General features: G+C 40.0%; 1 protein-coding gene across 1 annotated transcript; it reads left to right on the forward strand.

The window, feature by feature from the left end:
• Positions 1-1,793: 1,793 nt before the first annotated feature.
• Positions 1,794-2,405, forward strand: LOC133386884 (bcl-2-related protein A1-like). Its single transcript, XM_061630655.1, has 2 exons — positions 1,794-2,204; positions 2,295-2,405. Exons 1-2 carry the CDS (start codon positions 1,920-1,922, stop codon positions 2,403-2,405), a joined length of 396 nt encoding a protein of 131 aa, XP_061486639.1. The 5' UTR covers positions 1,794-1,919.
• The last annotated feature ends 12,789 nt before the right edge of the window (positions 2,406-15,194 follow it).

Below are 15,194 nucleotides of genomic sequence, written 5' to 3' on the forward strand. Positions count from 1 at the left end.
TGTAGGGTAAAGAGCCTATTGCCCTATGACCTCCGCCTTTTGGTGACCTCACAATGGTGGCAATCAAACGCAGAGAGACATTTGCAAGTATTTGTGCATTGCTCTGCAAAAGATTGGTGATGTGTGCTAGAAAGTTCTCAGCATTCAATGCATTCCTGCCCCTTCTAACATAAAACAATGGATTTGATAGCCCTGCGCCGTCTAGTCTCAGCTGAACAAAATCCCCAGGCTGTATTCTCTGATGAATGTCAGTGAGAATCTGTTGAATCCCATCATATAATCCAGCCACAGCCTGGGCATAGGAAGTTATGCACTCAAGATTAATAAACCAGAAGACCTCAGTAATACGTAAAGCATGAAACCCCTCAAATTCCTGAGGAAACTGGGCCATGCTCCGTCCATATACCTGGGGCTGGTCTTCTTCAGTGGGTGCACATTCAGCATTGCTATCAAGGGGTGGTGTAGTTGAACATGATCCGGCCCCTATAGGCACGTTGTCTGGATCAACACCCTGAGAAGGTGTAGACAGGCATGAACATGAAGGCACGCTATTTGACTCAACATTTTTAGAGCCTTTTTACTAGAGCGCTTTTGTTTTTTAGAGGATGAGAGTGTTTTTTTAGCCATACTTAATATTTTTTGAACACTCCTTCTCCAGTACAGCTGGCTCTGGGTTGGTTTGCATTTCCTAAACCTTTTTTTGGGTTTACCCCCACCCCGCTGCTTAGCCATAATATTAAGAAAGACATGATACTGTTGGTGCTTTTTAATCTCATTAACAGGAGTCATCAGTGCTGCTGTATCAACACACCCACCACTACAAAACTGATTTATGACTGATTCATATTGATTAGCCTTCATCTTCATCATGTTAGTGGTTTTCACCATATTGTTAGCTTTTTTAATCATAGCCTCTATAACTTCAAATACATTCAATATCTCTCTAAACTGTTCAACGTGATTGTGTAAATCTTGCTCCTTAAGCCCTTCAGATGACTGTTGAGGGTTGCCACACCTTGGCTGCTTAGGCATTGGTCCTGGAACCTCCTGTATTGCCGCACCATCACACTTTTTATTCTCATCTGCAAAGTATAAAATAATGGTGTCATTTATGGCTGTAACTGTACACTGCCAAGGAATACCATATTAGTTGTTTTAGGATCTGTGTACACACACACACACACACACACACGTCTTACCCATGCTAGCGCTCTAACCCTTGGTAACGCTAGGCATCAGAGGTGGACTCTCAGTTATGTACACTGTGAAAAGATAACAGGCACTTTAGCTGATTCCTGGGATGTCTTATGGACCCCTTTTAAACTTAAAAATGTCTTATTTACCTATATCATCATCATAGGTCTGGTGTTCCTCAATATGTTTCATTTTCTTTTCTTTTTCTTAAGGGGAGGTTCCGCAGCCCTGTCACCTGAGAGTGAGGAAAACATATCATCATTTTAAAACTGAAATTAGAATCTTGCTTCTTTACACAGCTGGTCATAGGTTTTCTACCCCTCTTCCAGTGTAAAATGTCTTATTTACCTGCATCATCAGTCCTCTGATGCTTCACAACAAGCTCTGTTTTCTTAAGGGGTGACCCTGATCCTTCAGCTTGCTCAGCCCTGCCTGCTAAAAGCAAGAAAACATATCAGCATTTCAGTTTAGAGGAAACCCTAGCGTTTGACCCTGAACTTTCTGAAGGGATACATGCAGGCATGTTGAGACTTGCCCAGCCTGGAACCTGTATATAGCACAACCTGGGTCTATCTGTGTATCAGTAGCACATTCAGAAAACATGTAGAGACAGACGTTGCTGATGGTTGAAACAGCTTTGAACCTGGTTTGTGGGAAAACAGCACCCGTGATACAACAGTTCAGACTTGCATGGGTTTTTCAAAATATCGCTCCCCAACTTTTAGATGAACTTCAAAGAAAAAATAACCCCTCTTTTGGACTCTCTGGAAATTAAATCTATCGAGACCGCATGCAAAACTTTTAGCAGAGTGGCAGAATTAGAATTTGCTGATGGAAAAACAAATTGGGGCCGTCTTTTAACAGCTTTGTTGTTTGGAGGTCTTCTGGCTAAAAAATTACAGTTGCAAGGGATTCCTCTTACACAGAACAATGAGGATCAGCTTTCACATTATATCACAGACTACATAGCGAGTGCAAAATCAGAATGGAATTTGGAAAATGGAGGTTGGGTGAGTATGACAAACAAATTTTGCTCTTAAGTTTGAGAAAATTAGCTGGCTTCAGCCATAACAATAACTGCTATCTATCTTTTATTGTAGGAACAAGGCTTTGCTAAGCATTTTGAGAGACCTCTCTACAATGTGAAGACCAGAATATTCCAGGTTTTCAAGGATTATTACACCATGCTTTGGTTAATAGCCCCTGTTTAAATTTCTAACTAAGAAATAAAAGGTACAGAAAATTCAAAAGGACTCTTTACTTGTTTTTACATGGCTTCTGTTTAAAGCGAACAGTTTTAGGCAGAGGGGATGGGGGTGAGGAGTGTTTTAACAGTCTTACATGCAGACAGAGTTTAAAAACAAATAGCATTCATACAGGCACTGGGACAAAACAGAATAGTGGCTTGCTTTACCTTCTAATAGATTAGTTATATCTGACTGATTAGAATCTGCTGTAAAGGGCCGTGAAAAGTAATCTGTAAATTTAAAAAGAAAGTTTAGTTCCTAATTTTGAAAAGGAATATACAACGCTGCCTACATAACATGCTAAGATCTCACATCTGTTTCTGATATATCTAGCGTCTAGCAGAGGAGGGGCTCATCACTCATTTTGACAGGTGGACTGGCATAGCTTTGAATTTCAAGAATCTTTTTAACTTTTTAAATAAAGTACATATAAAGTTCTTTTTAAAATAGAGTACATGTAGAGTTCTTTTTAAATTAAAAGTTAACTTTCATAGAAAGAACGGCAGTTCTTACTTTTAAATAAAATTTTAAAAAGTTTGCATTTCTAGCTAAGAAATAAGAGTAACCCAATCTCACATCTGTTTCACATTTAGCATCTAGCAGATGAGGCATCATCAGTCATTTTTGACCGGTGGTGCTTTAACAAGTTTTTATTAGTTCTCTTAAATAAAAGTTTGCTTACATAAAGAAATACATTTTAAAACTGTTTTTATTTTCATACCTTCTAACTGCTGGTCATGCATAGGCTCTGTTAACAATGCATATAAAGTTACCCCTAAAATACAGATAAAAAACAAATATTGTTCATAACTTTTTAAAAAAGATTAGCTTATTTGCCAGCAGCAGGGTCTAACATTTATTAAATAAGTGTCATACCATCTAAGGAGTTTTCCATCATGGTCTTTGCCCTGGTCTGCCCTGGAAAATCAAACAAATTGTTTTTGTGGGTTTCCCTGCTTTTTTTAAATAATAGCAACTTAACAGGCACACCTCTGGATGATATGAAAACGGGGAAAATGGATGTGCTTCAACACAGCTACCCTCATGGACATAAAGTTATCACATTATGTATGCAGTCCTAAGCTCCCCTATTGGCTTAAGGTATGGAATTTATTTAATTATTTCCCATCATGTTGATTGGTTGTCCACATCATGAGGTTATCCTTTGTTCAGAGCTGTATGAAAGACTTTGGAAATTCTTTCCACATGCTGTTCCTGAGGATTACATCAGAATTTTGTTTCCCCTTAACCATGTGACAGAGGCTTTTTGTTCCCAAAACTTTTACAGAGCTGGCATGGAAATTTCTCTCTCTATGGATTAGGGTTATGGTTTTTCCCCTTGGTCATGTGGTGGAGACTTTTTTTGTTCCCAAAACTTTTACAGAGCTGGCATGGAAATTTCTCTCTCTATGGATTAGGGTTATGGTTTTTCCCCTTGGTCATGTGGTGGAGACTTTTTTTGTTCCCAAAACTTTTACAGAGCTGGCATGGAGAATCTTCTGCTTTCTAGGATGCTTTTGGAATTTCTAACTTTCCACTCAGGATAACTGCATTACAAGGTTAGATGGTATGTTGCATCTATATATTTTTAGTTAGGTTATGACTGCATGGCTTTAAACAAAATGTTTATTTTCTTTTGGCAGTGAAGTGACTAACTGACAGCCTAGCTCATTAGAGCTTTATTGACATCTCAACCTGTTTTCAATATAACCTTTTTTATTCAGTGGGTTGGGGGGGATTAGCTCCTCTAGATTGTTTCAGGGCTTGGAAATTCTAACATTTCTATAGCCATGGTTTTAATCAAAACATGCTGAGGGACTGGGGCGTGGGGCATTGCTGGGAACCTATGTATTTTATTGTTTCTCTTTAAAGTAATGAACAAAGAAAGGCTGTTTTAGGATTAGGTATCAGTTCATGGTTTTCAACATACTTTACACACACCAAGTTTTCATAATATAAAGTTTATTATTCAACAATTTTAACATTCATAGTCTCAGGGTTAGAACAAGACTATTCAAACTGTTAAGATAACAACATGGAACACGCATTCTTAATTTTAGAGGACAGATTTTGTCCTCTAAAATTGAGAGCTGAAAAAACTTCTATAACTCCTGTTGCTAATGACACTTTCAACATGTTTTAGAAATGACTGATCAGTGCTTTTCAGGATCTGATCAACAATTTTAACAGAGTCCTGGGAATGGGCTACCTTTGTGACCAAAATTAATATCTCATTAACAGTTTCTTGTGTTAGAACAACACAATTCAGGCTGTAAGCTGTTAAGATAACAACATGGAGCATGCTTTTAAAGCAGATTTTGCCATTAATAGATCGTAACTTCCTAGAGAGGTCACTTTGTGTCCAGAAAAGACACTCATGGGATGTTTGTCCCGGGGCATCGATGACACAACCGAGGCAGGCCTCCCTTATGTGTTGCCTTAAACAGTGCTTTAAAATGGCATACACAGCTGCCCTGACAATGCATTTCATTGCTCCCTTATGTTTTCTTGGTAAAATATTGTCTGTTTCATCCGCTTGAATGCTGAGTATGCTTCTAAGGATGAGATGCCCGGGCTGATTTGATGTCAGATCTGCAGAATCCTAAAATAATAATAATACTAATTTAGAAAAAATCATACACAGACCTTCTCCTCTTTGGTTTTATACTACGTCATGGAAATATTGACTCCACAACCCTGCATTTGAATGCTTCCTATTGTTGCCATTTTCCACAGAGGTGATGGTGGTGGTGGCTGTGGGTAAACTTCAGCAGAGTTTTCAGTTGCTGAAGGTCCCTAGAAAATTACGGACATGCTTTAACATTTTTACAACCTTTATTTTTACACCTCTCCGATCATTTACTTTCCAAATAAAAGCTTACTGGCGTTACAGCATTATTAGAGGCAATAGTCTCCAACATGCTGATCCATCTTTTGTTGACCTCAATCGCTTCCTCTTTTAGCAATTTAGCATGTGGAAACTGTCATCTTCATCAGAACTCATGCTAATATAGCGCTTTCAATGATTAGGGACCTCTACCGATGGCTGGTTAGTTAATTTCTCAGGACTCTTAGGAGTGCTTTCCTCAGGACTCTTAGAAGTGCTGGCTGCTTCCATGTATACAGTTGCCTGCTTGGTTAATTCCTCAGGACACTTAGGAGTGCTGGCTGCTTCCATGTTCAAAACTCAGAATGTGTTCAAGGCTCAGAACATGCCCAGGCATGCAAAATTGTCTGCTCTGACTGCCCCCTCTCCTGATTGGTTCAAATCCATGGTCTACTTGTTGCCATAGCTACAGTTAGTCCTTAGGGAGGGGGAGTGTTGGAAATGGACCCCTTTGGAGTCCATTTCTGGAGGGGAGGGGAGGAGGGAGGGGAGGAGGGAGGTCAGGGGAAGGTCAGGGGCCATAAATCAACACCCCTAGGTCCACAGACAGGGGCTGGGACTGGTGATATCATTTGGAAGGGGGTAAGGGCTGGGGGCTAGGGGAAGGATTGGGGCTGGGGGTGGGGTGGGGTAGGGTGGGGTGGGGAGGGTCAGAGGTCATCATCAATCATTTTGACAGCAGGTGGTCTTTCTATACTACTTATAACATCTGAATGTGCTTAGGTCTGTGGCAGACTGACTTCGTTTTATTCATCAAATCTAGAAACCAAAGATAGTAATCTCAGCTTCCTATATTATACCTGTTTGAATATGTTATTATTCTTTAAAAAGCTGATCAGCATCTGTTGACCTGCTCTTGGACTCTGTTCTGCCCTTGGCCACTTTGTTAATTGCTGGCAAACAAAAAACAAAAACCTACCAAACAATACTACAAGTCCCTTTATAACTTTCTTTAAAAAATTGTCCAACCTCAAACTTTCCATAAGCATCTGGCCGGCCACTCTGAGGACAGGATGCTAGACTAGATAGGTTTTCTTATGTTCTTACACTTCAGTAGCAACACCAACCAAGTTTGAAAAGAGGGGACTCAAAATGTGAACTGATGTTGATGGATGACCTTTATAGAGAGAAAGACATGAGGAGTGCAACCCTGATACCGTTGATTGTGGTATGCTTCTAGGCCAACTCTGGGATTGGTATCAGTGGCACTGTGCTGCTCTGATTCCATCCCTACCTGCAGGGTTGTGTTCAGAGAGCAGCACTGGAAGAATGCTTTTGGCCCCCTGGGTGTTTACGCTGTGATATGTCACAAGACACTATCCTTTCCCCAATGCTATTCAACATCTATATGAAACCATTGGGAGTGGCCATTAGCAGTTTTGGAGCAAAGTGTCATAAGTTCGCTGATGATATCCAACTCTACTTCTCCATTACATCTGAGTCAGGAGAGGCTATGCAAGCCCTGGACTAGTGACAGAATGCAGTGGTGGACTGGATAAGAGGCAACAAACTAAGCTTGAATCTTGGAAAGATGAAAGCCTTGTGGGTGGGTGGTTCCCATGTCCAGGAGTTAGGTTAATATTTAGCCCATCTTGAGGAATTTACAAATGCCTACACAATAGGTGTCACTCTCCAGATGCTGCAGAACTGCAACTCCCCAAAGTCCAAGCTAGCATGGCCGATGGCCAGAGATGATGGGAGTTGTAGTTCAGCAAATCAGGAGGGCCACACCTGCTATACAAAATGACCTGCTTCTCACCTCCTGGACTAATGTGCCAATCAGAACTTGGCTGTTCATTAGATCTTGCAGTTCTCAGCAGTTAGATGTGCTTGTGAGAGACTGGCAGCACCAGGCGCGAGTCTCCATGCTGCATCAAGTATGGATCAACTCAACCAGGTGGAAACAGACATGCCAGAAGTGGCACCATGTGGTAACAGCTTATCTCCAGAGTCGCTCACCTCTCCTATGAACATTTAAAAGAGACAGGCAGCTGGGGAGGGAAAGTCAGGGAGGGAAAGTGGGGAGGCAAAGAGAATTTTATTCCTGTGCAATTTGGTTACCTATCCTTGGCCTTTCTTTCTATAAAAAGGGGGGGTCTTTTTTCACCCAAATCTGCTAACATTGGCAGGGGCCAAGATGGACCCCAAAGGCTAAATTCAATGAATTTCTGGCTATATTTTGACCTGTGTTTTTTTTGTTACCAGTAGGAAAATGGTAAGTGGTAACTGGCTGAAATTTGGGGATGTTGTAAGGCTGACAGTTTGCAACAATGTCGTAGAACTACCCTGCAGATCTACTGATTCAGGCAGCATTCCATTTCAGACAGCATTTTATTCTGTTTTCTTGACATTTTATTCCCTGTTAATTTAGCAGAATCAAGTGGAAGTTTAGCACTCATTTCTGTGTTTCCAGAAAAAATTTGAATGCAACCCTGTTATCCTCGAAAATTATGGGAGTTTGGTGTTTTATTTTCCCCATGGTTTTCTTGGGATCATGGCACTGCCACTCATCTAACAAAATTTGGAGCAGTATTTCAGCATACAGAAGTGTCCATATGCATAAAGGCTGTAGGAGTGACACTTCAAATGATGTCTGCTGTTTTGTCACACCATACCCACTGATGTAAATGAAATATAGTGTGACATGGGTGTATGTAGATGGGGAAAATAACCCAGTTCCATTACACAACAGGTACTGCAGTATGAAAGGAACATTAGAAATTGGGACAGAAGCACTAGGATTGTAATCAGGAAAAGTAACACAATAAACCCTGTGTCTGAATTCAGCCTCACACATTTTGTATGGCAGATGTGTTTGCTGCTTGTATAGTAGTATAGGATTCACTGATGTGTGTCCAGAGTGATGTGTCTCAGTAAACAGGCAAACAGACTCAGGCAAGGAAGTTCCAATAAAGCTTACATATAGGCCTGCCTGGGAATTAAGATGAAGCTGAATGTCTTTCTGTTTGTGCCATCTTAGGAAATCCCGGAAGTGAGATCTTGAGAGACAGGGCCTTTTCTGTGGTGGTACACAAGGAGCTGTGCTGTAAACATAACAAATAGATCTGCTACAAAAAGCATGACTCAGCCCTGTGAATTGACCCTGACTTCCCCCTACGTATCAGCCACATTATAGCCTGGCCAGCAAGAGCTAGAACACCCTGGCTTTTTAGTTGCTTATCTAGTTCAGGTTTTTGGAGTGCTTTCTCAGATGATCCATTGTGGCCTCTGAAGCTGATTGGCACCAGTTTAGAAAAATAGGGTGTGTACTTCAGCTAGGGATGGGGGAGAGATTCAGTCAAAATTTTAATTCACACTTTCTGAAACAATATGCAAACACACCTATCTCTCAAGTAGTAGTAATCTTTAATGTTTCTAGCCGTTGGCCATTACATATTGAATTTAAAAAACACAATAAAACATTTCAGTAAAACACATTTTTATCATCATAGCTTGGCTATAAAAGTTGGGAAATTTGAACTATTAACTTTGACAAGTTGGGCTCTAATATGCTTCGCTGCCAAGGCAAAGTTAGCCATCGCCAAGGTAACCTCTTTATAATTATCTGCCAGTAGGTCTATAATTATGGTTTCTGGGCCGAGGCCCAACCTGGGCTTGATAAAAGGGTCTAGAAATTTCTTTCGAGGGCCATTATAGAGGGGGCAGTAGAGTATATAGTGGGCAAGGTCCTCGATCACCTTGTTCCCACAGATACAAAAACGTTCATTTTTTGGGAGGTCCTTGTATCTGCCCTCAAGAAAAGCAGTGAGCATTGACTGAAACCTTAACTCTGTGAAGGCTCTGTGTTTTTGGGGGCAACGAAAGGTAATTAAGTAAGAGGCAACAGAGTGGTTTATTTTGAAACCGGGGAACCAAGTTGAGAACGGAGCTCTCATTATTGTGGATCTGTCTTGGACCTCGTCAAAATTAAAGACCCAGTTACGAAGTTCCCTTGGCGAGAATAATTTGAGGTCTTGAATTGACAGGTTGTAGTAGTCAATTAACAGTTTCGTAGCTTGAGCCCAACTCCCTTTAAGTGATTGTTCATGCCAGCAGCATTTGACTAAGGAGGAATCCTCCATCAGGAGTATTTTTCTCCCAAATCTTAAGACTGCCAGGTCAGTTTTTGCGGTTAATGAATGTATACCCAGCTCAGCTCTGACGTGTGCCAAGGGGGTGCCTCGTGGAAGGCCCAAAAGCTGTTTTAAAAAGGAATTTTGGAGTGGCTCTACTATGCGTTTAAGGGCGTGTCCCCATATTTCAGCCCCGTAGAGAATTTTAGAGATTGCTACGGCTCTATAGATTTTTAACATAGGGGGGATTAGTTGGCCACCTCTGGTATAATAGAACTTTTTTTATTTGACCTAGGGATCTGGCGGAATCTAGTTCAATGGCTTCCGCCTGTGTTTTCCAGGAAAGTGTGTTGGTAAAGGAAATTCCAAGGTACTTAAAGGACTGAACTTGTTCCACTCTGGCCCCACTCAGTGTCCAATTATTTTTGGCCTTCCTGTACCTGCCACAGACCATGATTTTTGATTTTGCCTGGTTAATCTGTAAATGTTGTACTTTACAATATTCCTCTAAGTGGGTCAACAATCTTTTTAAGCCAATTTTGGTCAGGGAAAATAAAACCTTCCCATAATATATACATTATACACATTTCATTGGAGAACTGCATCACACAATTCAGATAAGTGTGAATTTTGAGAGATAGGTAGGGTTATACCTATCTCTCAAAATTCACACTTATCTGAATTGTGTGATGCAGTTCTCCAATGAAATGTGTATAATGTATATATTATGGGAAGGTATGCAAAAATGCACTGTATTAGTAAAAAGAACATATACAAATACACTATATTACAGAAAATTGTTTCAAAAATGTGTATATTGGAATATATATTTCTCAAAAGTACCACTTAGTTCTTCTAGACTCTAGAGCAAGGGATGGAGGAGAAATTTGGTTCAGTTATCAGGGGAAAGTGCATAAAATTGTGTATATTAGGAGAAATTTGCACTAAAAACCTGATGAATTGCCATGAGGATTCTGTAAAAATAATAATAATCACAAACTGATTCAGAAATGTAGAGAACTGAACTTAAGACTGGAAAAATGAGAAACAGAGAGGAACAGATAATGACAGATTCATCCATCCCTAATAGGAACAAGCTCTACAGTCAGGCATACTTAAAGTATGACAAACAATCTTTTCCTGACTCTTAACACTTGCATCAGTGACAAGGAGTGATATGGTAATTCTGGCAATGCAAAAATTGCCTGGCATAGTGATAGTTAAGTGCCAAATAATTTTGTGTTATTGCATATCATCATTTAGTTTTATATGTTTTTTCTTAGTTCAATGCGAGCACACAAAGCAATGTATGAAACAGGATTTTAAAATACTAAAATAAAAACTATAATGGAAATCTCATAATTAAAGAACAGGGAGAAAAGGATAAAAATACAAAAATGAGTTAAACAGTTAAAAGGGTATGTGTCATGAATGCTTTTGCCCCTCTAAAATGGCAACTTCTGCATCAAAGATCAAACCTCATAAAAATGTAACTCGGCTCTATCAGTTAGTGTTAGAATCTTTACATACTATTTCTGAGTTCTAATATAGGAATCCATCAGCCTAATTTCTAAGAAGTTCTCAACATTTCTAAGTTATTTTCTAGAGTTTCATGAGCAAAAGTCTGTAAGGACACTATATCAATGCTGAGTTGGTAAGAGCCCAACAGTCAACTTTATGATGTTGGTGAGCCACATTGTATTATTGGATCACATCCTGTATGTTTTGTATCTTGTATGGGATTCATGCAGTTTACTTAAGAACACCTTGCATCTAGTTTATGTAGATATGGTTCACACATGCATGCCCATTCCACTAGATTCACCTTGAATGCTCCCTAGGTTTAGCTCATACATCAAGTGTAAGAAAATCACATGATGTAGGTGCATGGTCAATTAGCTCTTAAAGACAGGCAGATGAAAATCTGTACTGAAAGTATTGTACTTGATATTATAGACACCAGATGTTATAGACCTCCACCATATGCTAAATGTGCATGGAGAGAGTGAGACTGTGCCCTGCTGGCTCCATCCCTGACATCATTGCACCTTATTGGCTCAAGGAACTGATATCTGTTCATTGAGCAGGGTTAGATATCTGAAAAAGGGAGCCTATGCATGCCCAACTTGTATAGGCCTTCTATCCAACTGGGAACCCCAATTGTGCAGGAGTCCCAATCACATGGTGGATCTACATGTTTACAAAAGTACTTGTGTTGGTGCACCTTTTTTCAGGTGTCCACTCAACACAAAGATGCTAGGGATGGATGGTGAGCAGGACATCCACAAAAGCCCCCCCCCCTATGTGTATGTGTTTCTGATCTTATGGAGTATCTGGTACTTTCCATGTGTTTAATGTACACATGGAGGCATGTGTGAAAATGGCATAGTAGTTAAAGTTCTATCTCCTATGACAGATCTCTGATGACTCATCTGTGTATGCTACTGTTCACTTAAGGTTGCAGTCATCAAGTGATGAACATGCATGTGTTAACCTGCCCTAATTTTGTTTTTAAAGTATCATTCATTGCCCTCATGGACTGGTCTGACATTTATAATAAATAAATAATAAATGGTGCAATAACTCTCATAGAGAGAGGCCCATATAATATGTTAAGTGATATACCCCCTTTCCCCTTAAACCCATTAGGCCAGCACAACAAAACTTAGGGATATCAGTGGTTGCATTTGCTATAAAAAATTAATTAGCCTTTTGGCAGTTCAAATCCGTTTCAGAGGCTAAATGGTTGCATTCACAGCACTAGCTCAGGCAAACTCTGGAAACACACTTTGATCATTGGGGAGCAGATGGCAGCCACTCAATTGTGAAAGAGAATGTGTATGTGATGTTAACTAGCAAAGAGCTTCCGTTCCAATGACAAACCTAATATTAAAGATCCCAAACCTTTAATTCAGGTTTACTTTGGAGGCACAAACTTAGATCTGGCAATGTTCAAACTCCATCCATCCCATCTGCAGTCTCATCTCAAAAACCTCTTTTGTATTTAGAGTGTTCTCCTTGGAAGGTAGGTGGTTGCTGTAGAGGGAAACTGGTAAAGATGGCTGAATCAGGCTATTTTCTCTCTGCATCACATTCAGGTGTTTACCGATAAGTCATTCTGTCCCATTTCTTCATTAATCTGTGTGTTTTTTTAAAAAAAACTCACATGAAAATTCACCCGTAAATATATAAGTTTAAACATTTTTCATCAAATACGCACTTCTAAATTATTTTTTTCAATATGCATATTTAAATCATTGTATCAATGATTAAGCCTAATTAAGGCCACATCTGCACTAAACATTTAAAGTACTATCATGCAACTTAAAATATTCATAGGATTCCCCCAAAGAATGCTGGGAAGGGTACTTTGTGAAGGGTGCTGAAAGTTACTCTTTATTCTCACCAAGCTACAATTTTCAGTGTGGTTTAGCAATCAGTCCCTCTTCCCAGGGACTGTTTAACGTGGTGGAATTGTGCCTTTAATTATATGAAACAGATGTGGCCTAACAGGAAAGAGAACAATCCAAGACTATCCTCAGAATCCCAATTCTCTTGCTTCCTTTAAAAGAGGCTTGGTTAATACCCTGTTCCTTTTGGCAGCTCATCATTTGGCCCTCCTCTTTTTTTGCCCTTTGAACCCCCTTCTCCTGCTGCTGCTCCCCACCTTTTTTGCTTCTCTCTACCTGTGTTGCAATTTTTGTTCCCTAGCATTCCATGATCTATTTCTTATCAATTTCCAGATCTAAAGAGATGTCTCTGCTGATAACCATACTATGATAAAGGTAACTATTGTTCAGATTCCCCCTCCCGCTTATTGCAAGGGCAGACAAGCTTGCACTCACATGACAAAGCAGTAAACAAACTTGCACTCACATCTTGAAGATCCCGTTTTTGCAGGAGAACACACCTTTGGCTCTTGATAGAAGAAAGCATGGGAAGTGTAGTTTGTGAAGGGTGCTCAGGATTGTTAGGAGACCACTATTCTCCTCACAGAGCTACAATTCTCTGAGTGATGTCATGGTCAGTCCTACTTCCCAGGAACATTGGGAATTGTAGCTCTCTGAGAGTACAAGTGGTCTTCTAATAGTGGTCTCCTAACAACTCTCAGCACGCTGCACAAACTACACTTCCCAGGATACTTTGGGGGAAGCCATGACTGTTTAAAGTAGAATAATAGTGGAAAAATGTATGGTGTGAATGTGACCTCAGCTGCACAGACTCTCACAGGGCCTTTCTACTTGGATTGCCTATATAGCCCTCAACTTGATAGTGAAACTGAGACTAGCTGTGTACTCTACATAGCTTGCCTAAGGTCAGAATCAAAGGCAGAGAAAGCCTGAATCTTTTTTAAAAAATCAAGGAAATACCAAGATATTCACTTGGCAATAATGAAACTATACAATCCCACATGAAGACTGAAGTTAGAGAGTCCCTTAAGGTTACATAGATGAAGATTATGCTTGGAGAGTCCCTTGAGACTGTCAGCTGTTTCAGACTGAAACAATGGCCTGAGAAAAACACATGTGGCATCAAAGCTGAATGTGGCTTTCATGTGGGCATGGGCATGATATGGGCTCATTTGCCAGGCTCGAGAGCATGTCTGTGCACTCCTGTGCCTTTATATTTCAAAGAGCCAATGCCTACATTGCCCTAGGTCTTACCCACAAAGAGGCTGCATTCTCATCCTGTGCATTATTAATAATTGCACACTGCCTTTCTGCAAAGATGCTATGCTGAGGTCCTTTCTGCTTGCCTCAATGCCTCTCGTGGCTGTTCAGGTGGAAGTTAAAAGATCCCATCACACTTTTTTCTAAAAGAGCAGGTCTTAACCTTAATGTGAAGCCTGACCTTAATTTCAAGGAAAGCATGTAATCTCTAAGGCTGAGTGTCAGTTATTTTTTTGAGAGCACAACATCTGCCAAGTTAGCTGGTTGAACTATTGCATTTCTAATCCTGGATCTACTATTTTTCTTTCTAAAGTGCTTCAGCATAATAAGTAGTAGTAGTAGTAGTAGTAGTAGCAGTAGTAGTAGCAGTAGTAGTAAACAACCCAGGCACATTTTTTTTTAGTTCAAAGTAGCCACTCCCCCACCCTGGATCAGATTCAGGAGTGTAGTGCTGTGGGAAAGATTGTTTAACCCTTTAACCTATACCATTTTCCTGATCTAAACTGTCCTCACCTATGAAGCTATTTGCCTTATTTTTCTTATTTATAAATATACTTGTGTATCACTATTTCATTTAAACAAAACATCAAAGCACTTCACAACAAATAAAAAAAATACAATAAAAACCATTAAAATACGGGGGGGGGAAAGGTCAACTACTTGCCTTATTGTGACAGCAGCTACATCATAGGTAGTATACTTTCTTTTCCCACTGATCCACCAGCCTTCATTTCTATCATGGTCCTTGCTAGGAATGTACAAAGGTGCCTTTCAGGAGGGGAGGGCCATAGCTCAATGGTAGAACATCTGCTTTGCATGCAGATCAATCCCTTGCATCTCCAGATAGGGCTGAGAGAGACTCCTGCCTGAAACTCTGAAAAGTCACTACCAGTCAGTGTAGACAATACTGAGCTAAATGGACCAATGGTCTGATTCAATATAAGGTAGCTTCCTATGTTGCTGAAATTAACTGTGTAAAAATTTACCACTGAAAAATTCAACATGTCAGCTCAATTTATTTTAAATGAAAGAATAATGTCAAAATACACCCTGCCTCCTGCACATGAACTTACACCCACTCCTCCCACACACAGAGATGAATTCTCATTATTATTGTAAAGGA

This window comes from Rhineura floridana, chromosome 6 (genome assembly GCF_030035675.1).
Source record: "Rhineura floridana isolate rRhiFlo1 chromosome 6, rRhiFlo1.hap2, whole genome shotgun sequence".
In the NCBI taxonomy this organism is placed as follows: Eukaryota; Metazoa; Chordata; class Lepidosauria; order Squamata; family Rhineuridae; genus Rhineura; species Rhineura floridana.

Excerpts from the sequence above, each read along its gene's own strand:
- LOC133386884 (XM_061630655.1), top strand. The coding sequence starts at position 1,920 with ATGAACTTCAAAGAAAAAATAACCCCTCTTTTGGACTCTCTGGAAATT. Across the intron at positions 2,205-2,294 it reads ATTTGGAAAATGGAGGTTGG|GAACAAGGCTTTGCTAAGCA; the intron begins GTGAGTATGACA and ends CTTTTATTGTAG.